Source organism: Leptonychotes weddellii, chromosome 4 (genome assembly GCF_054177405.1).
Source record: "Leptonychotes weddellii isolate Sample4059 chromosome 4, ASM5417740v2, whole genome shotgun sequence".
Classification (NCBI taxonomy): domain Eukaryota; kingdom Metazoa; phylum Chordata; class Mammalia; order Carnivora; family Phocidae; genus Leptonychotes; species Leptonychotes weddellii.
In genome coordinates this window covers 8342326-8367364 of record NC_138372.1, presented here as the reverse complement: position 1 = coordinate 8367364, position 25039 = coordinate 8342326, and the positions used below count along the sequence as shown (strand labels likewise).

The 25039-nt window shown below is 45.5% G+C and overlaps 1 protein-coding gene across 1 annotated transcript in view; it reads right to left on the bottom strand.

Moving 5' to 3' along the window:
- Positions 1–22061, bottom strand: part of VPS13D (vacuolar protein sorting 13 homolog D) — a 238051-nt gene extending 215990 nt beyond the window's left edge. Inside the window, exons 1-12 of the mRNA XM_081816824.1 lie at positions 21953–22061; positions 18763–18935; positions 12918–12995; positions 10270–10460; positions 10092–10172; positions 6858–6974; positions 4265–4369; positions 2699–2869; positions 2200–2300; positions 1329–1497; positions 1072–1173; positions 709–910 (exon numbers count right to left, since the gene is read on the bottom strand). Coding sequence (XP_081672950.1) covers positions 709–910; positions 1072–1173; positions 1329–1497; positions 2200–2300; positions 2699–2869; positions 4265–4369; positions 6858–6974; positions 10092–10172; positions 10270–10460; positions 12918–12995; positions 18763–18859 — 1414 coding nt within the window. The 5' untranslated portion in view covers positions 18860–18935; positions 21953–22061. The remainder of the gene's footprint in view (positions 1–708; positions 911–1071; positions 1174–1328; positions 1498–2199; positions 2301–2698; positions 2870–4264; positions 4370–6857; positions 6975–10091; positions 10173–10269; positions 10461–12917; positions 12996–18762; positions 18936–21952) is intronic.
- Between the last annotated feature and the right edge of the window lie 2978 nt (positions 22062–25039).

Sequence of the window (25039 nt, the reverse complement as noted above, 5' to 3'; positions counted from 1 at the left end):
CGGCAGGGAGCCTGCTTCTCCCTCTCTCTCCCTCTGCTTGTGCTCTCTCTGTCAAATAAATAAAATCTTTAAAAATAATAATAATAATAAATAAATAAATAAAAAATGAAAATGGGTAAACAAATCTATAGTGTTACAAGTCAGGAAAAAAATTATAATGTGCAGGACAGTGACCGCAAAAAACACCCAAAGCCCTCCGGGGTGCTGATTTGTTCCATTTCTCTACCAGTGTGCAGGCTGTACAGGAAGTATGTGACTCTGGGAGTCACTGATCTATATAAGTATGGTGTGTGCATGTTATGTATGTTTGCTTCAATTAAATATTTTTAAAAAATATAAATAGATAGCCATCTGTGACTACGGCTACCATGCTGAACAGCGTGGGTGTAAAGAGTGGCTTTGGATTGATCTTCAAGCTTCAGAGTTTAAACCTTCTGACTTGCTCAGTTCTCTTACGATCGCTGCCTCTCAGCTCTGAAACTGTGCTCAGTATTCAAATTCAGCAATGAAGTTGCAAATGAAGTATCTCTCAAAAATTTCCTCCATCTGAATCTATGAACGCAAGACAAACTGTTTTACAAATGTCTACTTCTTTTATTTGAAAAATACCACGGGCCGTTGCACAAATAACAGACGAGTTTTTATGAGCCAAGTGTCTCCCCTCACGGCAGCCAAGGGCAGGAAAGTGAAGGCCCTTGCCCACCTTACCTAGGATCTCCTCAGGAGTCCACCGTTCGTGCTGCTCTGCTGACAGCCCCTCGACCGGTCTCCCCTCAGGGATCTGCTGCCCATACCAGCCACCCCAGCCAGGAAACCAGGACTGAAGGTACTGGAGCATCCCACTGCCTCCACTGGTCTCTGGGTCCCCAGGAGAGTCTCCTGGAGAATCCAACTGAGGCTCTCGTAGGCTCTGCGTCAACCAGAAACGAACAAATATGAGTCTCCAGAGACAGAAACAAGCTGTGATGTGCCACTGATTCTTCTCTGTCCCCCGAGAAGCACAGCACATCAAAACTGAGCCACTCTGAGCGTGGCGGGTCTGAGCGCATCTTCTCACGGAGGATTTCTTACCTCCGCCAGTTCTTCTTGTTTGTGAAATCGTTCATGAACCAGTTCACGTAAAATCTTCAATTCCTCAAAGCTCTGTTCCTCTTCAATCCGACGCATCTCTTCCTGTTTGGGTTAAAACAAAACAAACAAAACAGGTCTTAGAGCGCCAGAGAAACTGGACACCTTCACAAACCCCTACAAGTACTGGGAGGGAACCGATCTGCCTCCCCACGTACCCACTGGAAGCCAAGAAACAATGAAGATAACAGTCCCCTCACCCTGTCGTCTGCATGCAGCAAGCCTCCTTTCAGCTTGCTGAAGTATTTGTCGGTGTAAGACACAGCATCGCGGGCCCGGTGTAACAAGAAGTCCCAGGTACAACGCTTCCTCTCCTCTCTGATTTCATTCAGGTTAGCATTCAGAGCAAAATACCACCATTCTCGGCAGCTGAGATGTTTCATAACAATGTTAATTACTTCTTACACAAAAAACTTCAAATAATAGATTCTCAACTTAGGCATCATTAATAATATATTACTCGATTGGTGTGAATTACCCATAATATCAGTCCTGTCCACTGACAGATAATCAACTGGTGACTCCAAGGTAAAGACTATCTTAAGATAACTGGCAAGGATTTGGATACTAAATATTTTAAATGGCATACTTCAGAAAAGTCATGGAAATATATAGGATCTTTAAATTTTTTAATATATTGGATCGGTCAAGCCTATTACTGCAACAGGAAAAGATTCGTTTTTGCTACAGAAGTTATAAGGTGTACTACGGAAGTGCTGCCCAAACAGCATGGGAGCACAGACATAGGAAAGTAGGTTCGGAGAGCACCACGAAGTACTTCCCACACAGTCAGATCCCACCGGAGCAACACTGGTCTACCTGCTAAGTGAGACCGAGAGGACCTTAACTCCACTGCACTCCAGCTGAGAGTAAACCCACACCAACGAAATATACAGTAAGAACGTCAATGCAGGTCAACCACAGAGATGACATTTTAAAGGCCAGAAAAATCAACTGTATTTTAGCTCCAGCCACGTGCCAGGGACAGTGAGGCCCATTTCTGATCCACAGCCAAGGACAGTCACGCTCTACAATGCATCTCAGAGGCACAGGTCGCTTGCAAGCCCTTACTTCTCAGACACGGCCACTTTGGGCTTCCATCTTCGGAACTTCACCTGCCTCTCCTTTCGTTCCAGCTCCTTGAGGAATTCCATGATTTGCCGGTACTGCAGCTTTTCAGCAGAGGTTAAGAGAGAAAAACCAGGTTAATGCTGACATGTTTCTTTTACTCAGTTAACACCCATCTCTACCGAGGACAGTTCGTAATGGTCAAGCCACTGAACGGAAATCCAGCGTGCACTGGAGACCACGTTTCAGCATCGCGTGGCACTTCTCTCCGACCACGGACGGTGAAGTATTCATATTTACTGTATGTCCTGGCCTCTGCTCAGCGCTTCAAAACCAAATCAAAACTAACCGGACAGCAACCCAGTTGCTGTTGGTCTCACAGGCACTTTCTTTCCCCCTGGAGTGCTGTGAAGAGTATCGAGACCCTTCTATCACTGTGCTTCCTTTGCCCAGTTTCTGGTCCCACAGAGAGAGTATAAGCCACTGGGTGGAAAGAGAGTACCTGAGAGAGTTTCAAGGGGATGGTCTCCAGATGAATATCGCACTCGATCCGGGGAGTGTGCCGAGACCTCAGAGGCTCTTTAGAGCAGTTTCTCTTCAAAAGAGCGGATGCACACACGGGCTCCAGGATGTAGTGATGATCGCGGCTCTCCATGCTCTTGTCCATGGCCTCCTGAGTGTCACAAGAACGTCTGTCATTATGGCAAATGTTTTCAGGATCAAGTCACATGCTCGTATGTTACCGAATTTTACCGCCTATTACCTCAGAATCCCAAACAGGACAGAACTTCTAACATTTTTAAAAATTTTATCTATATTTCTTATTAGGTAAAACATTCACATGGTTCAAAACTGAAAGGCAAAAACAGGTGAAATATCTCCTTCCGACTCCCATCATCCAGCCACCCAATTATTCTCCCCAGACGCAACCAGTAATACCAGTTTCTTCTGGAGAGTGCCAGAGGCTTTCTGCATATGTTCAGACAGATCCATGATTTTCTGGTTTTTTAACCAGTCTCACATAAGTGGTACATACACTCTTACCTCAGTTCTTTAAACTTACTACTAAATCTTAGAGACTATTCCATATTCATCATAAAGATCTTTGTTCTTATTTTTTATAACTGCATACAGTTCTTCTGTATGATGTACAGTATTTACTTAATTGAATTGGCAAAACAAAACCGTTCTGTACAACAGCATGCAAGCCAAAGAAAATCTTTTTTTTTTTTTAAGATTTTTATTTATTTATTTGACAAAGAGAGACACAGTGAGAGAGGGAACACAAGCAGGGGGAGTGGGAGAGAGAGAAGCAGGCTCCCCGCGGAGCAGGGAGCCCGATGCGGGGCTCGATCCCAGGACCCTGAGATCATGACCTGAGCCGAAGGCAGACGCTTAACGACTGAGCCACCCAGGCGCCCCCAAAGAAAATCTTAGGTGAGGGGGAAAAGTCCTTTTTCTGCATTCTACTTAAACCACCTACAATTCCTTTACCAAGAGATTAAACTCAGAATTTTTTATCCTTCACAAACAGTAAGACTTTATGCCCCATGATTTTAATGCCTTTCTAAGTATTTCCTAAAGGAATACCACCAAAGGTAAAGTTTCACTGTACATAGAATAAGAAAGCTCTTCTTTAAGAGTCAGAGCTGGTGCTTTATTCATTTAAAATCTGGACATCAAGTTTGCGAGATGGCTTAAAGAATACATAACTATAGTATGTTAGGTGTATACCACAGAACACTATGCAGGAGTCAAAAGCAATGAACCAGGAATATAAACAGCAACATTAATCAATCTTAAAAACACAGTTTTAAGTGAAAAAAAGAAAACAAAGAAACCTAGAATGCAATACAAACATGAAACATACACAAAACACTATTTATTGTTCAGAACTACATGCATATCAAGTACCTCAAGCAAACCCACTTGAGAATGGATGCCCTTGGAGGAAGACGGGCATGGGAATGGTGACCAGAGCCACAGAGAACAGAAACCTACGTGGCGGTAGCCCCACACTCTTTACTTCTGTACTGTGTTACCATAAAGCCTTCTGCCAGAATCATACCTGTAACTCCACCTGGGGCAAATCCCCCAACAAAGTGCAATCGACATCCCAATAGACGCTAAACTCTGCCACATCTAGTTGCTTTTTCCGCATTAATTTCTGTACCTGAGGTAAAACAGTGAAGAAAAAAACATGACTCTCTGTATTCACAAACTTATTCATTCATTCAACAAACCATTTCTGAGGAGGCACGCGTCAGCACTTTGCAAGATGCTGGGGATACAAAAGTGAATTAAAACACAGTTTTGCTCTTACAGTGTTCAAAATCCAGCTAACTGGGGATACAAACATGCAACAATTTCAACTAAGCAGAGGGAAGCAGAAGAAGAATACCTATGATGCTATGAGCAAACAAAAGAGAAAATGTCACTGCATGGATGAGCATCAAAAGATGTATACGGTTCCAGCACAGGGCAGGGTAGGAGGGAAGGATGGGGACACACATCGAAGTGTTAGGCCCACCATACAGAAGGCCTGGTGTCTCCAGAGGACGGTGACTACATCTGTGTAATGGGAGCACTGTACTCATGGTGTGAGGGCAGGATTGGTACACACATTTGGAGTGGGGAGTTAAGTGCTGACAAAAGCAGCTTGGAATGCTACTAGGTATCCTGGGTTAAGTAGTTTCCCTCCCCCCAGAAATTCATGTCCTCCTAGAACCTGCGAAGGGGACGTTACTGGAAATAGGGTCTTTACAGATGTAATCGAATTAAAACGAGGTCATACTGGATGAGGGTGGGCCCTAATCTAATGACTGGGGTCCTTCTAAGAAAGGAAGGCAGACACACAGGGGAGAAGACCATGGGAAGACGGAGGCAGAGATGGAAGGGATGCATCCACGAGCCAAGGAACGCGAAGGCAAACACCAGAAGCAAGGAGGCACGGATTCTCCCTCACAGCCTCCAGACGAAACCGGCCCTGCAAACACCTTGATTCTGGACTTCAGGCCTCCAGAACTAAAGAGAATAAATTTCTGTTGTCTTAAGCCATCTCATTTGTGGTGATCTGTTGTTAAGGCAGCCCTAGGAAAGGAAGTTTATGCCGCACTAGGGAGTGTGGACTTCACACTTCAAGAGCCCTGGAGCCGCTGCGGGGTGTGCCAGGCATGCCACTAGGGTGAGGGACGTGTCTGAGAAACAGGACTCTGGCAACACTGCAAAGTGGAGCTTCCCTCCTTGGTGTGCTAGAGAAAAAGAGTCGTGAGTGTATCAGGATATAGACAAGTTTATAGGTTCAAGCTACATTTAGAAATATCTGGCTCCCCACCTCCAGCCCCCAGCAGCCACATGCATTTGCCCCAGCATCCTGGCCAAATGATTCCTTTTTCCTATGTGTGCCATGATGTGGAAGAGACTAGGAAGCACTGGGTTACAAAGAATCAAGGGCCTGGGATGGAAGCAAGGAAGTCATGAAACAGGATATTTTATAAGCCCAGGCCAAAACTTACAGGATCCTGAAGCAAGGCAGTCACAGTGAGGATGACAGGAAGAGACACATTTGAGACATTTTGCAAGGAAAACCGGCAGGATGCTGTGAGCAGATGGATAGAGGTTGAAGAATAAGAAGCAAAAGGTTGAGCACAGGCTTGGGGAGCTCGGCATACTGTCTAAGAACACATGCTCCGGCGCAAGGGGGGCAAACTTTCTGCCAAGGGCCAGGGAGTACTCCTATGTACTCACAGCCTTCGTGGACCGTACAGTTTCTATTTTAACGACTCAACTCCACCCACTAGAGCACCTAAGCAGCCTTGAATGATATGTAAACGATGGGTGCGGCCGTGATCCAGTCATTCTTTACGGACAAAAACGGGGAGTGGGGGGCTTTGCTCTACGGTCCACAGTTTACCAACCCCCACTCTGCAGCTGGTCCATGTGGGTTCAGACCTGGCTCTGGCACTCCATCACTGTGCACCTTAGTGAGCTTAGCGGCATGTAACATGAGGCTAACGGCGGTGGTGAAAAGTACTGAGAATTCAATGAGGTAAGTCAGGTAAAGTGCTAAGAACAGTGCCTGGCATATAAAAGGGCTCAAAAGATGTCAGTTTTGTTTGTTTTAACATTCAGTAACGTGTTAGAGAATAAACGGGAAAAGTTGGTTTCAGGGCCGGTGGAACATAATGGGATAATTTTGCTTATGACAAGCCTAAACCGCCAGAGGTGTCCCATAGGCAGTTAAAGACCACGAACAAGAAGGTCAGAAGAGAGGTTCAAGACATAGAGGCATCAACAAACATTCCCAGGGCATGGCTGAGTCTATGATACAGAACGAGCTTCCCCCAGGAGTACACATAGCATGAGAAGAAAAGCAAAGCTGAAACCCGTTCTATGACTCAGTTTCTTCGTGCATAAAATGAAAGGGATAGCATCAACATTTAACGTATGAGTGAAATAACGAAAGGTCAGAGAAAATTGGCCAATCCCCGACTTTGGCAAATTAATCTGTTGACACAAACAAGAAACATGCATTCCCACCAAAGAACATGGTGAAAAAGAATGCGGCCTCCTGTACGGAACATGAAATGACCAAAGGCAGAGCCCCATATTCCCGAGAACCAGTGCTTTCTTCCTAGGTTACAGGCACAGTTCATACTCACAGGCTCATTCACAGCATTCTGCACGGACACATTCTTAATACAGATGCCAAATGCAAAAGGATGGGACGGGTTGGTAATACCATCTTCGAAGCGCAAATGGACATCTTGAATTTTTAACTGCAAAGGAGAGAACAAAAGAAAAGGCATTTAGACATGTGCATAGGTAGAATACGACAGGCAGACGTCAAACTGCCCTTGAGCATTTAAATAAGTCACAGCAGGCAGCTTATACAAATGCTTACAGCACACACATGTCCAATGCTACAAGGATGATAACCACAATCCTGAGAGCTATAATCACAAATGACATGAATGACACTTATTTGTGATCGGTGCTACCTCCAGAAAAGAGCTACAATACTTTCATTAAACCATTTCACAAGACCCCTTTAAAAAACACTAAAAGAAATACCGCTGGATCTAGATAACTGGCCTGCCCTCTCTTACGATATCTTAATCTTGCCTCTGTGTCCCCACACCTAGACACAGGAACACCAGCAGGACACATACACTCTGTACTTATTTATTTCCCCTGGCCCCTGGAGGTGGGCTACAGAAAAGGCACTCTGCTTCAGTGAATTAAAAATTGTAACAGAAAGTGAAAAGACAACCCAAAGAATGGGAGGAAATATTTGCAAGTCATGCATCTGATAAGACACTAGAATCCAAAATATGTAAGGAGCTCTTGCGGCACCTGGGTGGCTCAGTTGGTTAAGCATCTGCCTTCGGCTTAGGTCATGATCCCAGGGTCATGGGACTGAGCCCCACATCGGGCTTCCTGCTCAGTTGGGAGCCTGCTTCTCCCTCTCCCTCTGTCCCTCCCCGCTGCTTGTGCTCTCTCAAATAAATAAATAAATAAATAAAATCTTTAAAAACAACAACAAAATATATAAGGAGTTCTTTCAACTCAACAATAAAAAAAAAATCAATTTTTTAAATGGAAAAGGGATCTGGATAGACATTTCTCCAAAAAAGACATGCAAGTGACCATAAGCATATGGAAAGACGTTCAACATTAGCCATTAAGAAAATGCAAATCAAAACCACAGCAAGGTAGCACCTCTTACTCACTAGTGTGGTTATTATCACAAGATAGACAATAAAAACAAGTGTAGATGAATATGTGGAGAAATGGAAATGCTCCTACATCACTGGTGAAAATGTAAAACGGTGCAGCCTCTTTGAAAAACAGTTTGCCAGTTCCTCAAAAAATTAAACACATAGTTACCATATGACTCCAACAATTCCACTCCCAAGTATATACTCAGGAGAACTGAAAACATATATTCACACAAAACCATATACATGAATGTTTACACCAGCATTATTCATAACAGGCAAAAAGTGGAAACAACCCAAATGTCCATCAACTGATAAGCAGATAAACAAAATGTAGTATATCCCAAAAACCACAAAACCTCTCAGTATGAATACTCCATTCAACCTCCTGCACTGAGAGATGTGACCACATTTAACACAGCTTCTAGAAGCTTAAGCCTGCATCCCTGGGACATTCCAGCCTCATTCTGAGTTCCTGTCTGGAAAAGCTCAGGGCTGTTTTTCCCAGCCAAAGCCTGACAATAGGTCCCTGACCTCCCTTTCTTAGAGCATTTACCAAAAAGGGCTTCCAATTGTGAATCCTTTCTCTGTCCCTATGAGATGTGTATGTATCTCCTATAATCAAGGACTTGAAAGCCATTCCTTTGAAATGTAATCATCAGGAAGGACAGGGCCTTGTCTCTCAGTCTGTCTCTGCGGGAGCAAAGCAGCCCAGCTAGCAGATATAGCTGGCCTTATCACATGGACACTGACCCTTTGTCATTTTTCACCTGAGCCCTCCCCCACGGGATCCCCTGCCTCACTCTCCCTTGGAAAGGCCCTGTCACTTCTGTGTAATTTGGAACAGAACTCTGTTCTTTCCGCTTCTGTCAGCAGTTACTGAATAAAATCTGTTTTCACCGCTTTCACTAACATTCAACTTTATCTTTGACAATCCGTATCTTTGACTGAATACATTATTCAGCCATAAAAAGGAATCAAGTACTGGTACACACCACAACATGGATGAAGCTTGAAAGCATTATGCTAAGTGCAAGAAGCCAGACACAAGGGGCCTCACGGTGTACGATCACATGGATATGAAATGTCCAAAATAGGCAGTTTCCATAAAGGAAGATTAGTGGTTGCATGGGGCTAGAGGGAGAGGAGAAATGGGAGTGGCTACTAAGTGGGTATGGAGTTTCTTTTGGGGGTAATGAAAGTGGTCTGGAATTAGGCAGTGGTAACCTAGGCACTTTGCAAACACACTAAAAAAACACTAGAGTGTACACATTAAAACTGTAAACTTTATGGGATGTGAACTAAATCTCAATAAAGCTATTAGTAAAAATAATGATGATGAATTATTTAAAATCAATGACAGCTAAAAAAAAAAAAAAAAAAATACAATTGCCTGAAACAGAATTCAAAGCACTCACCTCAAATGCACCAATCTCTTTGTCAACGTAACGACAGTTATGAAACCAACAACCTCCGACTGCATTTTGGGGGGCAGTAGTATACCTTGAAACCATTTAGCCTGTGTCATCTTGACACTGCAAGAAAACCCCAGAGGTACTACGTACAGGCTCACTCTTACGGCACTCATAAAAATGAGTGTGGACCCTGATCTAGTTTTTGAGAATGAAACAAAACTGTAATTAAAGCAGAAAACGTGGCCAACAGCGCTGTCACTGTAACTCCTCAAACCGCCACCAGATCCATCAGTGAGAGATTAAACACCTCCGTGGGCTGCTCACAATTCACTATGTAATCAACCGGAAACCACGTATTCAACCTCTCTCGCGTTACAGATGAAGAAACCGAGACAGAGAGGTGAAGTGAAATGCCCTGAAATGATCAGTCATGAAGGTTTAGGTGACCCAGCTTCTTAGGAGATACATCCTTTTAGCAAGTAAGAATCCAACATTCAAAAACAAAGCGAAATATGAAAGGAAAACTCCTACTCACACAAGCTGACGCAAGAAAAACCTGTGTCTGCCCAGAGCTGGAGACTTGCTTTTCAGGTTTTCCTTTGGTACTGCCTAGAAGAGGGCACACCTGAGCAGTCGGCCAAGGCTCTGTACACCCCATTCCAGTTGAACCCATGAAAAACAAGGTACTAAGAAGCGCAACACAGTTAAGCCTGAGAAGTCCCTGTCATGTTCATACTTTATAAAAGTCAGGAGGACTTACTTCAATATTCTCCACAATTCTCGTAACTACGGAGGCAGTAACTGAATACCAGTAGGATTCCCCCTTCTGCTGACGTTCATTCTACAAAGGAAAGAGCCGGAGTTAGCCGAATTCAGTGCTCTGCTCATTTCATCTGTCTCACCGCAGCTGGTCTGGTGGCCGAGGGGGTGTGCCTTGCCTTCCATCTGTCCTCCAGGGCTTGAAGCAGAGCCTTCTTGCGCTCCCTCTCCAAGAGCTTCTCCTTCTCATCATTGAAATCCTCTAGCTTTTCAGGGGATCCGATTAAGTGAAGGCTGGAGATGGAGATCACCCAAGGGTCCACGTGGGGGCGATAAAAGGGAATCTGAAGAGTTACCTTCCCAATCAGGCCTGGGAAAAGCAAAGTCTTGTCAAGTGCTGACACATTTTTACTTCTATTTTTCTGTATTCTTTTAGTTTTGTATAAGAAGCATAAGAACTTTTACCATTTAGTTTTTAATCTAAGAAAACAGGCAGCAGGTTCTCGTACATGGGAAACAGAAAGTTAGTAGGCTGAGATCTCTAAGAACGAGGCACAATAAAGTAAAAGATGCAAAAGCCCAGGGTGGAGGCGCCTGGTGGCTCAGTGTTAGGTTAAGCATCTGCCTTCGACTCAGGTCATGATGCCGGGGTCCTGGGATCGAGCCCCGTGTCAGGCCCCCCGCTTGGCGGGGAGCCTGCTTCCCTCTCCTTCCCTGCTTGTGCTCTCTGTCGCTATTTCTCTCTCTCTCTCAAATAAAATCTTTAAAAAAGAAAAAGCCCAGTGTGACTTGGCCCTATCAAATGCAACAGCCCTCCTCCGCGAGTTGCCTCTTCCCCAACTGAACTACATCTTAAACTTCCTTGGGGTGTCTTTCTCCCCACGGCCCCTGCACAAGCCCATGAGCATGAAACTCATTTCTTGCTTGTTATTCATGGGCTGGTTGAGGAGCACTTCTTGGGAGTTACTGGACTTACTTACAGCATGTCCAGTCTTGAACATACCAACTGAAACATGGGTCACAGAACTACTGTGGCACTCTATCAAGGAAGAATCCTGATTCTTCATGAGAACCCGGACTGACGAGAAACCTGCTAGAACCATGATACTGATTTCCCAAGTCCTACCATTTCTAGCCGAGGCTCCCAGGACACAGGTCTTCTTAAAATTCAATTAATAAGAGGCAAGTCACCACTAAAGAATAATGCATAAGAATATCTGAACTGTCCTAAAGGATCTCTCGAAGATCCACATGGCCCAACTAATATGTTCCCTCTGAAAGAAAAACATGTTATCAATTGCTACCCTCTAAGATCTAGAATTCAAGTGGAATTGGTCTGTTGAAGATAAGAGAATATTAACACCAAGTGATCGACTGTGTAATCCAGTAATAAATTAAGAAATGTGGCAACAAATAATCAAAAAACATTTTAATTTGAATTTTATCTAGAAAAATTAAAGTAAGATTTTCTATTTAATAGTTTATATAATAACTGAAACCGAATACAAATTTTCACCACAAAGAGTTTAATAATAATTGGTGCGCAGTTGCAATTCTAACCTAAATTACTGGGGGAAGAGGCATGTTTGATAAATTAGGTGACAGCAAAATATAACCTCTGTTACATTTCATTTAATTTTTGCGGAACAAGTACAAATAGAGTCATTTTTGCAAAAATATTAAGAAACTTCATCAGTGTTCCCCAAGAGCCTCTCCCAATCCTTTGATATTCAAATAATAATCTGTGGAAGTACCCTCAGTATCATCATTTCTGAGCTTCTTTCAGATTCTAATTTGTCAGTGTCTTTGCCTGTGATCCTGGCAGTTCACCCATCACTTGAACTGACTTCAAGAAAGCCTAAATCTTTTGCAAGATTTCTATCCTACTCCACCTAGCAACTGACTTGCATTGTACTTGCATTGTACTGTAATATAAGTACCCAAAAATAATGGAAAGACTGACATCAACAGGTATTATTGAATGATGATGGGGTGTCTGAATAGGGACTAATTTTATACACGGTCATTTAACAAGGAATTTTAAGACTTTATTTTTAAGTAATCTTTACACCCAACATGGGGCTCGAACTCACAACCCCGAGATCAAGAGTAGCAGGTTCCACTGACTGAGCCAGCCAAGCACCCCAACAAAGAATATTTTTATTCCAGGACAATTCTTGTTTCCTCACCAAATCTAGTAACTGCAGAACTCCTATCATAACTGCAAACCTCTACTGAGTGTGCTAGGCATTGTTCGAGTAATTTTAATGCATTAACTCATGTATTCCTCTCCACAACCCTCTGATATAGGTACAATGATTATCACCTCCTCTTAAAGACTGAGAAACACACAGAGCAGTGAGGGAACTTCCCCAAGGCCACACCGCCTTGGGGTGTGACAGCAGATATGGAATATACGCCCAAACACACTGTTCCAGAGCCCACCTTTCATTCAATAAACTATCTCTCAGTAATATTATGAATTCCCCAAAAATAAGACCACCCCCCACCCCCGTATCTAGGACAGAAGTTCTCACACTTCAGGAAACGTTAAGAATCACCTGTGGTGCTTATGAAACATACAGGTTCAATGACACTCCCTTGGTTCTGATTCAGTGGGTCTGGGAAACACCTGACCTCCCCACTGCTGCCCCAAGGTCATCCTGACAGAAAAGGCCACGCTCAAGGACTGATCTAAACTCCCTATTTCCTATCCTGCCTCTTCCTGCTCAAACAGAACCAAACCCAAGGGCTCTGGGTTTTCCTGTCCCAAGCAGTGGAAGAAGCAGTGGAAGACTGCCTCCCTCTCCTGCGGAGTTCCACACACCAGCTTTGACTTCAAATGGTAATTCCAGTTCTTTCAAGGCATCTTTCTTTAAGGGCAAATTTTCCAACTCAACAGCACCTGAAAAATAAAAACAATAGCATGAAATGTTCACCCAACACAGGCAGTAGGCACCTACTGTGTGCAAATCTTAGAAGGTTAAAGGGCAAGTTTTACAGCTCAGCCTGGCCAGAAAAAGCCAGGAGCAGCACTGCGACCAGCCTGTGTTCTCTGTCTACACTAGTTTCCTGACCACCCCATTCTGACAGCTGAAGCTCACCAGCAGGTGAAGGGTGTAGGCAGGAATCTTTTTCTATAATAAGCCAGACAGTACATATTTCAAGCTTTACGGTATCTGTTGTATATTCTCTCTGGTGTTTTTTGTTTTTTTTTTTACAAGGCTTTAAAAATATAAAAGCCATCCTCAGTTTGGATTTGGTCCACTAGCCAGTTTGCAGACCCCTAGTTTAGGTGAATATTCACTAGACGACCATTAACATCTGAGTCAGCTGGGAAGAAATGCAGGCTCCAGGGCCCCCTGCGAGACATCGCTGGGATTGAAACACAGAAATCTGCAATTTTTAACAAGCTCCAGCAACCCACCCACCCCCCAACAAATGGGTCTACTGCACGCAACATCTGAGAGCCCATGAAGAGTTCAATAAAATTGGTCATCAAAAGGAATTCTACTCTCCCTTCTGGAGAGACCAGTTCTGCTCCACATCTACACTTGCAGGCTTAATCACCTGTCCGAAAGCAAAGAACAAACCACCGCTGAAGGTCCTTTTCAGAGCTAGCTTTTACAGAACTTAAACCTAGAGGTTCGAGATGTCTCTGAACGGCCAAGGCTCTCTGCCTTGCTCTCACTCCCCCAGCTGTGGAAGTCATGCGTCCACACTGACATACCACTCCCCAACCTCTAGCAGGCATTGTGCTGGCCACTGGGAATATGAAAAGAGAAGGCAGGGTCCCCATCCTAAAGGGCAGAGGAAACAGCCATAATTCTACAAAACTGTTTGCACAACTTAAGGCAATTTCTGAGAACAGGGAGTACAGACAACCACCCAGGAACCACTGGTACAGGAACTCAGAAGAGAGGCAAGCCAGCCAAAGACAAACTAATGCGAGAAACAATTATTTTTTTCCTTTAAATGACTGTTCAAGACTTGTGGGTAATTGGCTTCTAAAATATTCAAATCTAGCAGCTTGGCAGATGCTGAGCAAATGCAACCAGCTTATGTTTTAGACGTTTGCAGGAACATGTGTCCCCATGTGGGTCCTCCCATAGCTTAAGACTAACCAAAAGGAGACGTTAATAACCCCCGAGAGCCCAGAAACAACTCTACTTCCACATTTGGGGAGTAAATGATCTTGGTGGGGGGGGGGGGGACATGAAACATGTTCCTCAACAGTTGAAACTGACTTAAAGGGGGAAAGCATATGGTTTCTTCTTTTGAAAAGCATCATTTGCAATTTGAATCATTTGCCCTATTTTTCAATACCCAAATTCGTCACAAAGGCAGACAGCACTAGGTTTCCTTGGCTGCTGTGCACCTTGGGGAAGTGGAAGGAACAGTAGGCAGCCCACGCCGGGGAAAATTAATGCTTAAGTGCGGGGAGCGAAAGAGGTGCTCTAGGAAGGAGAAGAAGCTGGGGAAAGGACAAAAAGAAAGGGCAGCCTCCAGCACATCAGAAACAAGCAGCAGCGGCCGGTCAGTCGGTGGTTCCGGACGGAAGGCTCGCTGATTCCCCACCCACTCAAATATGCACCCACACTTGGCCCTGCTGGGAAAGGTCCCTCAAGGGACCCAGAGTAGGTGAGGACTTTATAAATGATAACGCTCTTCGTTTCTTTCCAGGCAGATAACGTGCAGGCTTATTCCTGGACGTCTCCTCCCAAAATGCTTCAGCTTAGCCGAGCAAGAAGCAAAGTCCCTAGAACTGGGGTACATCTCGAGGCTGGTGGCTTTTCGGTCAGCACTGATGACTGCTGACCTCTCTTCCCGCGGCTCTGCATCACTTAGAAAGCCAGCCTGAGGTGCAGAGCTGATAGGAACAAAAAGGAGGGGGGCCCTAAGTGCTGGGCCACAAATATAGATAGGCCCGCAGCCCGAAGTTCAGGCCCCCTGACGTGACACTGGCAGCTGCTATCTTCTGGCCCCAAACCATCCCGAACATGCCCTGCGAGTTTTCTGCCCTCTGCCTGTACTCACAAGCTGCACTCCACCTGGAACATGGTGACCTGCCCCGCGCCGCCTGCCGAACTCCTGCTCAGCTCCCTCCATCATAGCCTCCCCAGAGTTCTCCCACAGGGTGAATGACTCCCCTGCTTTGCACCTCCCCCCTCCCCCCCGCACCGTGCCCGCATCTCTAGTGGAACAATATATACCCCCTGGCATGGCTAACAAGTTAAGAGGTGTCCGAGGGCAGGGACTACCGAGGTGGAGTAACAGGAACAGCAATCATTTAGTGAGATCGTACTAGGGCTGAGCACTTTATCTCCATCATCTCATCTAAGCCTCTCAATAATATGAGGAAATACTATTATCTTCTCCACTCTGAGGTGAGGAAAATTAGGTGTAGAGGTAAGCAATCTGCTTAAAAATCACAGAGGTAGGATGCCCGGGTGGCTCAGTCAGTTAAGCGTCTGCCTTCGGCTCAGGTCATGATCCCGGGGTCCTGGGATCGAGCCCCGTATCGGGCTCCCTGCTCAGCAGGGAGTCTGCTTCTCCCTCTCCCCTGCAGCTCCCTCTGCTGCTCCCCCTGCTTGTGCTCTCTCTCTCTCTCTGTCAAATAAATAAATAAATAAATAATCTTCCAAAAAAATAAAAAAGTCACCGAGCTGATAGGTGGTAGTCCTAGAGTTCGTACCAGGTCTGTCTGATCTCAAGTGGCAAGAGGAGGCTTAAGTAACTTGCTCACCGTCACAAACAGCTGTTAAGTGGTGAGACCAGGCTCAGACCCTATGCCTGAGCTCCTGGTATCTTCTACTGTCCCCCCTTTTTTGTTATCAGTCCCTAACACAGAGCCGTACCCAAAGCAGGCGCTCATTGTTTGCTGAGAGACTGAACAAATAAAATCATATACAAGTTCTCTCTCCTTCGACTACTTGTATGCTACTTTGCGTTTTTATTACTTTTAGTATGTGTGCACCCCTGAAGTCCAACCCAAGCCAATCATATGCTGATGATCATGACAACGGGGGATGATGACTGAGTGAGGGCCCACTATCTGCCCAGAACGGTTCTAAGCTCTCTGACCTACATTAATTCTAGTCCTCAGAACCTTATGAGACAGGTAATATTCTCTCCCACTTGCAGAAAGGAAGAATTTGAGAATTCACGAAGAACTGGAATAATGTGCCCAAGTTAATGGTAAATGGGATTCAAAACCAGTCTGACTAGGGCACCTGGGTGGCTCAGTCAGTTAAGCCTCTGACTCTTTGATGTCGGCTCAGGTCATGATCTCAGGGTCATGAGATCAAGCCCCAAGTTGGGCTCTGCACTGGCTGTTGAGCCTGCTTAAGATCCTCTTTCCGTCTGCACCACGACCACCACCACCACCCCTGCTTTCTCTTTCTCTCTCTTTCTGTGAAACGAAACAAACAAACAAAAAAAGTCTGGCTATAAAATTCATACTCTTGGCCACTATCCCCGTCTTCTTGGCATCTCCCAGAGCATCTCAGACACTAAATATCTGCAGATGGACTGAAATAACTTTCTTGTGCCTACACAGGACCCTCTGCCTCCAAACACTGCTTAACTATAACTGCAATGTTCACTGCTCCAACACTTTCCTAGCCAAGCATTGTGGTATGCTTTGAATCCATAAGGATGGGGCACCACACGAACACTGGCTATGAAAGAAACATTATTTTTCTATTCTGCAAAGAGAGTATTTTTTAAACAGGAAGCACAGAAAAGCACTTTGAAGCATCAGAGAGATACACACAGTTGTCATTATGAGATATATTCTAAAACAGATTAGAAATCTGTTTAATATAGAGTCCATGATATATCGGATAACACAAATTCCTATTTATTCATTTCTTTGGTAAACATCCTCTTACCATATCACTCTTGATCTTTCAAGCTCTTTTATTAACAAGGTTATGGTCTGCAGTTCCCTTTCTCGGCCCTGACACCTGCCCTGTGCGACCTGGGTAGCTTCACAGCATGTATGAGAACTTCAGTAAGTGACCAAAGAGGTAACCTTGACACTACCTTCGTCCTTTGAACACACCCTCTTCCCCGGCAGACTGGTCGCTTTCACCTTGCACTTAGCAGCTCCCTTCTAAGGACAGGAGGGAAAGGTCAGGACAGAAGTTAGAGATGAAGAAAAAACCTACTTCTGTTTCCAATGAAAGGAGGAGAGGTGGAGGGGCGAGCGGAGAGCTCCCAACAGCCTATGGCTGCCACAATCCTTTTACTGGTTTAGATGGGTCAGAAAAACCTGGAAACAATATTTCTGGGGACAAGTGAGCCATAGGCACCCTATTCTCACAGACTCCACCACAATCTGTACCAGTGCCATCTCCACTAACCTGTCCTGGTCTACTTGCCAAAACCCACACCCCCAGGAAGGTGGGCTTCCAGCCGTACCTGAGATCTCCTTTCCATTTTCTGGGCTGCTACATGCTTGCAGACTACCTCCTTTCTCTAGATTTGTTCAAGCATTCCATTTTGAGCTGAGCGAAGAGAACTTACATTAAAACAAGGAGAAGGAAAAAAAAAAAAAAGCGGTTTTCCAATCCTCACACCAGTTCCCTGCACTGCATTAAATCACGTATAGGCATTTACCAAGGATAGGCCTGTAAAGGCTGAAGTGTCTCAAGCTTTATTCTATCAAAGACCCCACAGTAACATATTTTAAAGCTTCAACTTGGTGTCTCTTATACACCAGCAGGACAGGAGCTTTAAATGTCATTCCATTTGATCCATTTGAGCCTTACAGCAACCCTGGAGAGGTATATTATCTGCTTTTTCTTTTTTTTTTTCCTTTAAGATTTTATTTATTTAAGATTTTTATTTATTTATTTATTTTTAAAAGCTTTTTTTTTTTTTTAAAGATTTTATTTTTTATTTATTTGACAGAGACACAGTGGAAGAGGGAACACAAGCAGGGGGAGTGGGAGAGGGAGAAGCACGCTTCCCGCCGAGCAGGGAGCCCGACGCGGGGTTCGATCCCAGGGCCCCGGGATCATGACCTGAGCCGAAGGCAGACGCTTAATGACTGAGCCACCTAGGCATCCCTAAGATTTTATTTATTTATTTGAGAGAGAGAGTGAGAGAGAGCATGAGTAGGGGGAGAGGCAGAGGGAGAGGGAGAAGCAGACTCCCCACTGAGCAGGGAGCCCAATGTGGGGCTCGATCCCACAACCCTGGGATCATGACCTGAGCCAAAGGCAGACGCTTAACCGTCTGAGCCACCCAGGTGCCCCTTACCTGCTTTTTCTAAAGAAACTAAGGCTCGGAATTTCAATCGCTTGTTCACATAGCTAATGAGTAACACAACAGGATTTGAAGCCAAAGCCAACGCCACTGTCATTACATCATGGCCACCTCCATAAAGCTTCATAAAGCTAAAAAATTAACTGGGATAAAGCACAGTCACCAGCAGTATAGTCTTTCTCTTTTTAATATTTAATAGTTCCCTAAAATCCATAGCAATACAGCTACATACTTAAGTTACCCCGTAATAATAATCAGCGTCATGGGGGAGAACGTATTTCCTTTTACACATACTTAGTACAAAGCCGTCTGGGCATTATGTTTTACCATTCCCAGTGCAACAAAATGAATATTAAAAAAATTGAAATTCTTTACCAAAAAGAGATACATGTACTCACCTTTCAGAAGCGCAACAGACAGCTGATCAGTGTTCAGGTTATTGACGTATTTTCCCAGATAGGTATTGAGTACCCAGGCTACAAGACCTTCCAACATGACTATATCCTCAAGATAAGGTGTTTAAAAATCATGGATCATTCTTTACTTCTCTCTCTCATGGTCATAGAAGAATCTATGAAAGAAAAAGGAAAAAAAAAAGGAAATCAACAGAAAACCAGATGCTTTTCTAAGCTGATTTCCTACTCTACCTTCCCTAAAGGTGGACGAATGCAAAGCATAGATTTAAGAAAAGATGGGGTGACCAGCACTGTAAGATGCCTTGTTAGCAGAGGATCAAACTAACACATCTACGTTCTGACACAGCTACAAGGAATGGTCACTTAAAATATACCAAAACATACCTATAATTCCAAGTTGTCTATCCTTTCGATGTAACTGATCATTAAACTGCTTGCCTTTAGTAATTCACCTTGGCATTAGACTGTCCTGGTCAGAGGTGCTCATCCAAGTGTAACTGGGCAATGTCTAGACACATTTTTTATTATCATGACTGGGGGCTGCTACCGGTATCTTGTGAGTAGAGACCATGGAAACAGCTAAACATCCTACAATGCACAAGACAGCTCCTCCATGGCAAAGAATCATCCAGCCCAAATGTCAAGAGGGCCGAGGTTGAAAAACCTTGTCCTTAAAAAAAAAAAAAACAAAAAGAAAAAAAAACCCTGTCCTAGATTAAGGCAAAAATGTCCTAAGAGATTTCAATGAACTTCATATTCTACAATGATCCTCTTTAAGCCTTCCCTAATTCAATTGTGCAAATTTGTCCATCAAGATCATTCATAAAATAGCATAAATGAAAGGGAGAAGGCGGGGGTTTATCACTCTTCTTAAATGTTCCGGAACTGCATTACAGGAACCCAAGCACCAGATGATGCTGATACAATGAACTATCTTAGTCGGTAATACAAATACAAGAAATCCTCTGGTTCCAGCTACAGTATTTACATTCAGTACTGCTTTACCATTACCTATAAGAAAACTGTGTTTATTAGCACTGCAAAAAATATACAGGTTACTTTTAGTATTGTAAAAAGTTAACGTGAGGGAACTTGAGACATAAAAGTTTAAATGTGTTCTGAAATTGCTCAGCTAGCTGGCAGATCCCAGTTAGAACTGTGAGTTCCAAATCTTGCTCTGGGCCAAGCACATCAGACACCAGCCCACCACGCTGGACACTCCAGATTTGCTATGGCATGTGTCCCACTTGGAACCAGCCCTTTCAGGATCCTCTTCAGGCACTCTGCCCCACCCCCAGTGATTCATCTTAGTGCCAGAAGATACACTTATCCCAAATGAAAGGTTACCACCCAACAAAGACCCAAAACACAAGGCCCTGTTAAGAGTTAACTGAACCTCCAGGAGAGACCAACTTTTGCCAACAGTGTCTTGCACTTCCAGCAAGATTCATTTTTATTTGCTATCAGTGACAGTAAAAATAAACAAGTAAATAAACAGCATTTGATGAAATACTGATTTCTTTCCAAAGATTTTTTTAAGCCATATTTTGTGTAAAACTAAGAATTTGCTAGAGACTACTGGATATATTTATTTAAAGGAGAGGTTACAAGAACAAATTCTTAAAAATAAGAAATGTTTAACAGTCTGGTAAAAGAAACATTTGTATATTATAACTTCAAACAAGTAAATATGTGAAAACAAAATGTGAACCTGACTTATTCTAGTATTACTATGTAGACTCCAAACACACTTAGGCAGGGAGCCAAAATCAGAGTCCTCTTTATTTTTGAAGTTAATGCCATTGACTTCGCCCCTAAAATGCCAACAAACTCTCTCTTAAGTGCCAACTACAAATACTCTCCCAGTAGAGGGAAACAACTGTCAGTTTGCACACAAGATCAGGCCCTAACCTACCTCCCCTGAAGGTGGAAGAATGCAAAATACAGATTAAGGAAAAGATGGGGTGAGAAGAACTGTAAATGCCCTGGTCAGTAAATTAAGACTCCACCCTGAAAGAATCTATTAGCTCAGCTAAGCATCTAATCCAGGCTTGAAGCCACTTCAAGGATTCCCTTAAGGAATCCGGTGTCAGGAAGGGCCCCCAGACTGGCTAGAATCCCAAAGTGTTTACACTGGGGTCCACCAGGGCTTCCAGGCAGCCGCCTGGCATCAATTCGCACCTGACCTCCCCTAATCGGTGGGGTAGGTGACACTGGGGATCAGTGCTCAGCCCACGGGCGGGCAGACAGCCGGGCATGACCTTGAGCCAGGCCCCTCCCTCGAGGGGCGGCCAAAGCCGGGAGTAGGAAGGACTGGCAAAGGGACCAGGGCGCTGCTCCCCAAGCCGGCCGGGCCTGAGCGCTGTGGGAGCCGGGGAGAATAAGGGACCAGAGGGGGCGGGTGCCAGGCCTCGGGCCCCACAGGAATGGGACTGCCCTGAAGGCGAGGGTCCCACAGCCCTTCCTCCACCCGGTGGGCTCCAGGGAACGGAGACCCCACCTCCCAGATAAAGGCCGGAGGAAACTGCGCCTGGTGGCTGGGGTTCCGCACCTGAAAGCAGGGATTCAGCTTAGGCGTGACCCCGGGGAGCGGGGGTAAAGACTGGTTTGAGGCCTGATGTCCCCATCCCAGACCGTGACCCCAGAAGGCTGGCGGGTGGTTAAAACACTCTGGAGAACTGACCAGCGCCCCGATTCTTGGGCGTGAGGTACGGGGGCTCGCACACTGGGGTCCCTCACGAGACCGCGGCTCAGGCGGGGAGACGCGGGTTGACACCGCCCCCAGTCCCCCGGCACCAGGCTGCCGGACCCCGGAAAGGGTGCCGGGTCCGGTGGGGACTCGGGGTCCCAGGACAAGGACGCCGCCGGGGTGCCGAGAAGCCAGGCAGCTCCCAGCCTGTCAGTCCCTGGGGTGCCCGCGGGGGCTTGGATGCAGGGGGGTCCCCACGAAGGCGGCGGGCTCGGGGCCGTCGGGAGCGCGGACGCCCCAGAGCCCCCGGAGGAGCTCAGACAGCGAGAGGGCCGGACGCCTGGCTCCCAGCGGCGCGCTCCCCTCAGGCAGGCCCGGGCCCCGGGTCCGAAGCGGAGCCGGGGCGACAGACAACGTGCCCATGGCCCACCTGCAGTCTCCGACCCTGTCCGCCGCCCGGCGCCGCCCCGCCTCGGCCCGTACCTGTCTGTGTCCCGGGCCGCCCGCCTAGCCCGGCACTGCGCGGCGCTTCCTCTCCCGGCTCGTCAATGGCGCTGGCCGGCGGCGCTCCGGCCCGCCCCGACCCGACCAATCGAGCGGGAGACGCGCCGGAGCCTGGCCAGCCGAGCGCCGAGTCATCGAGGAGGCGCCCCCTGCCGCCGGCGGCCGCCCGCGGAGGCTGCCGCTGGAGCGGGAGAACCGCCGACGGAGCCCCCTAGCCTACCGGGCTGGGAGGAGACTGAGTCCCAGGGGAGGGCAGGGCCACAAATTCGTGTGGCTTCGACAGTGTTGGAACCCAGGATTCTTCCTCCATCTGGCCCACCCACAGTGGGTTCCCCACTCAGTAGCCACAGGGGTCTGCTAAAACATAATTCAGACCCAAGCCACTTCCTTGCTTAAAACGGCTTCCCCCTGAGGCTTGAATTAAAATCCACCTCCTTACAGAATCAACACCAAGATCCTACTGGATTTGGTCCATTCCTATTTCTGCCACTCTCTCTGGCTCACTGCCCCCAGCATCCCTCAGTTCCCACCTCAGGACACTGTGCTTTTGCCATTCTCTCTACTTAGGATGCTTTTCCCCCCTGAGATCCCTGCCGTCCAGTAGAACTATAATACAAGCCACACATACAAGACACATCGTAATTTTTAATTTACTACTTGGTACGTTTTTAAAGAAGAAAAAGGTAAAAATAAATAATGTATTTCATTTAATTCAGTATGTCCAAAATATGATCATCTCAACCTGTAGCCAACAGAAAAAAAAAAAAAAGAATCAATGAGATATTTTAGGGTTTTTTATAGTAAGTTTTTGAAATTGAGTGTGTTTTTTACACTTACAGCACATCTCAATACAAACCAGCCACAGTTCAAGTGCTCCATAACCTTATGTAGCTGGTGGCTACAGAGCAACTTTGTATAGTCCTACAGTCAATTCCTTCTGGTTTCAAATATTCCACCTCAGAGAGCATTTCCCTGCCATTTTATCTAAAGTTCCCTTCAGCCATCACCCAGTTGTATTTTCTTCACAGACGTTAATGTTACTTGAAATTATCTTACTTGTTTATACTTGCCTTGTCACCTTTCTCCAGCCTGAAAGTTCCCTGAAAGCAGTGATTTTATCTTTTTCACAGATGCCTCTCCAGCACCTAGACATTGCCTAGCACAGAAAAGACTCATTTAAAGGTGCTATACATGAATGAAGGAAGAATGTAAAGGTGCTATACATAAATGAGCAAATGAGCACGTCATCTTGCCTTAGCCCCAGAAGGACAGGGAGAAGACCTCAGGCTCATAAAAAGTCAAAAGATATCAAGGAGGCATGATGGCAAGGTTGCAATCGTGTATTTACCATAATAATTATCAGCTCTCGTAATGCTAAGCTAATGAAGGTGACTGTGGGTGGAACATTCCTGGCAAGGCCTGAGTTCCTCTGAGGTGGGAACAACCTATCAGAATCTCAATCCTGGGTCCACTCAGGGGCTGAGGTTTGGGTATAAAACCTCAGACTCCACAGATGGAAGGCAGAAGGGAAGGAGCCCGTTAGAGCCGAAGGATCTCAGAGTCCAGATCTTCTAGCACAGAAACACCAGGCTATACCTGGGGAGTTTATTAAAAATGCAAATGCAAGGACACCATTCATTCGACTAGTATTACTGGAAGTCTTTGGTCCCTCGCTTTGGAATCTGTGAAGGTACATTTACCAGACAGCAATCCTCCTACTACATATTTACCAAGAGAAATGAAATCACAGGTGCATGCAAAGACATACAGGAATGTTCACAGCAGCTTTATTCATAGCAGTCAAAAACTATTTTGACTGTTAGTGAAATAATCAAAATGCCCATCAGTAGAATGGATAAACAGACTGTCATGTACCTATACGATAGAATACTACTCAGCAGTAAAAAGGAACAAACTGTTAGTACAGGCAGCGTCTTGGAGGAACCTCGAAAGTATTAGCTTTGTGTAAAAAGCCAGACCACAAAAGACCACACACTGCAGTGATTCCATTTCTATGATGTTCCAGAAAAGACCAACCTAGAACAGCACAAGCAGATCAGGGTTGCTAGGGACCAGGTCTGGAGGGAGGAGACTGCCTAAGGAGAGGCACAAGGGGGGCACCTGGCTGGCTCAGTGTTAGAGCAGGTGACTCCTGATCTCAGGGTTGTGAGTTCAAGCCCCCCTTGAAGATTCCTTAAGAGGGCGCCTGGGTGGCTCCGATGGTTAAGCATCTGCCTTCGGCTCAGGTCATGATCCCGGGGTCCTGGGATCGAGCCCCGCATCGGGCTCCCTGCTCAGCGGGGAGCCTGCTTCTCCCTCTCCCTCTGCCTCTCCCCCTGGTCATGCTTTCTCTCTCTGTATCTCTGTGTCTCAAATGAATAAATAAAAAATCTTAAAAAAAAAAAGATTACTTAAGAAAAAAATTTTAAAATAAAAGGGGCATAAGGGAACTTTTTGGGGTGATGTCACTTCTATATCCTGATTGTTGTGGTCACAAGGCTGTATACAGTTGTCACAATTCATTGAAGTGTGCACTTAAAATTGCTAAATCGTGTTTTCTGTCAATTATTCCTCAATAAAGGTGATATTTAAAAAAAATCCATGCCTTGCGGGGTGGGAAGGATGGGGTGGCTGGGTGATGGACACTGGGGAGGGTATGTGCTATGGTGAGCACTGTGAATTGTCTAAGACTGATGAGTCACAGACCTGTACCCCTGAAACAAATAATACATTATGTTAATAAAAAAAAAATTGGTACTGAGAAAAAAAAAAAATCCCTGCCTTCATGGGACTTACATACCAGCAGGGAAGGAGAGGGTGGCAAAAAGCAAAATCAGCATGAAATATAGAGTGAACCAGATGGTTATAGGCACCGAAGAGGAAGATAACACAGGGGAACAAGGTAGGAAGGAGGAGGGTACCGTTTTAGATTGGTGGCCAAGAGGGGTCTCAATAGGAAGACCCGCCCCCCTCCCGAATTCTAATTCAGTGAGTCTGCAGGGGGACCCAGCCACCCAGGTGATGGGTTTGGAGATGCAGAGCTGGTTCCAAGCCCTCACTGTACAG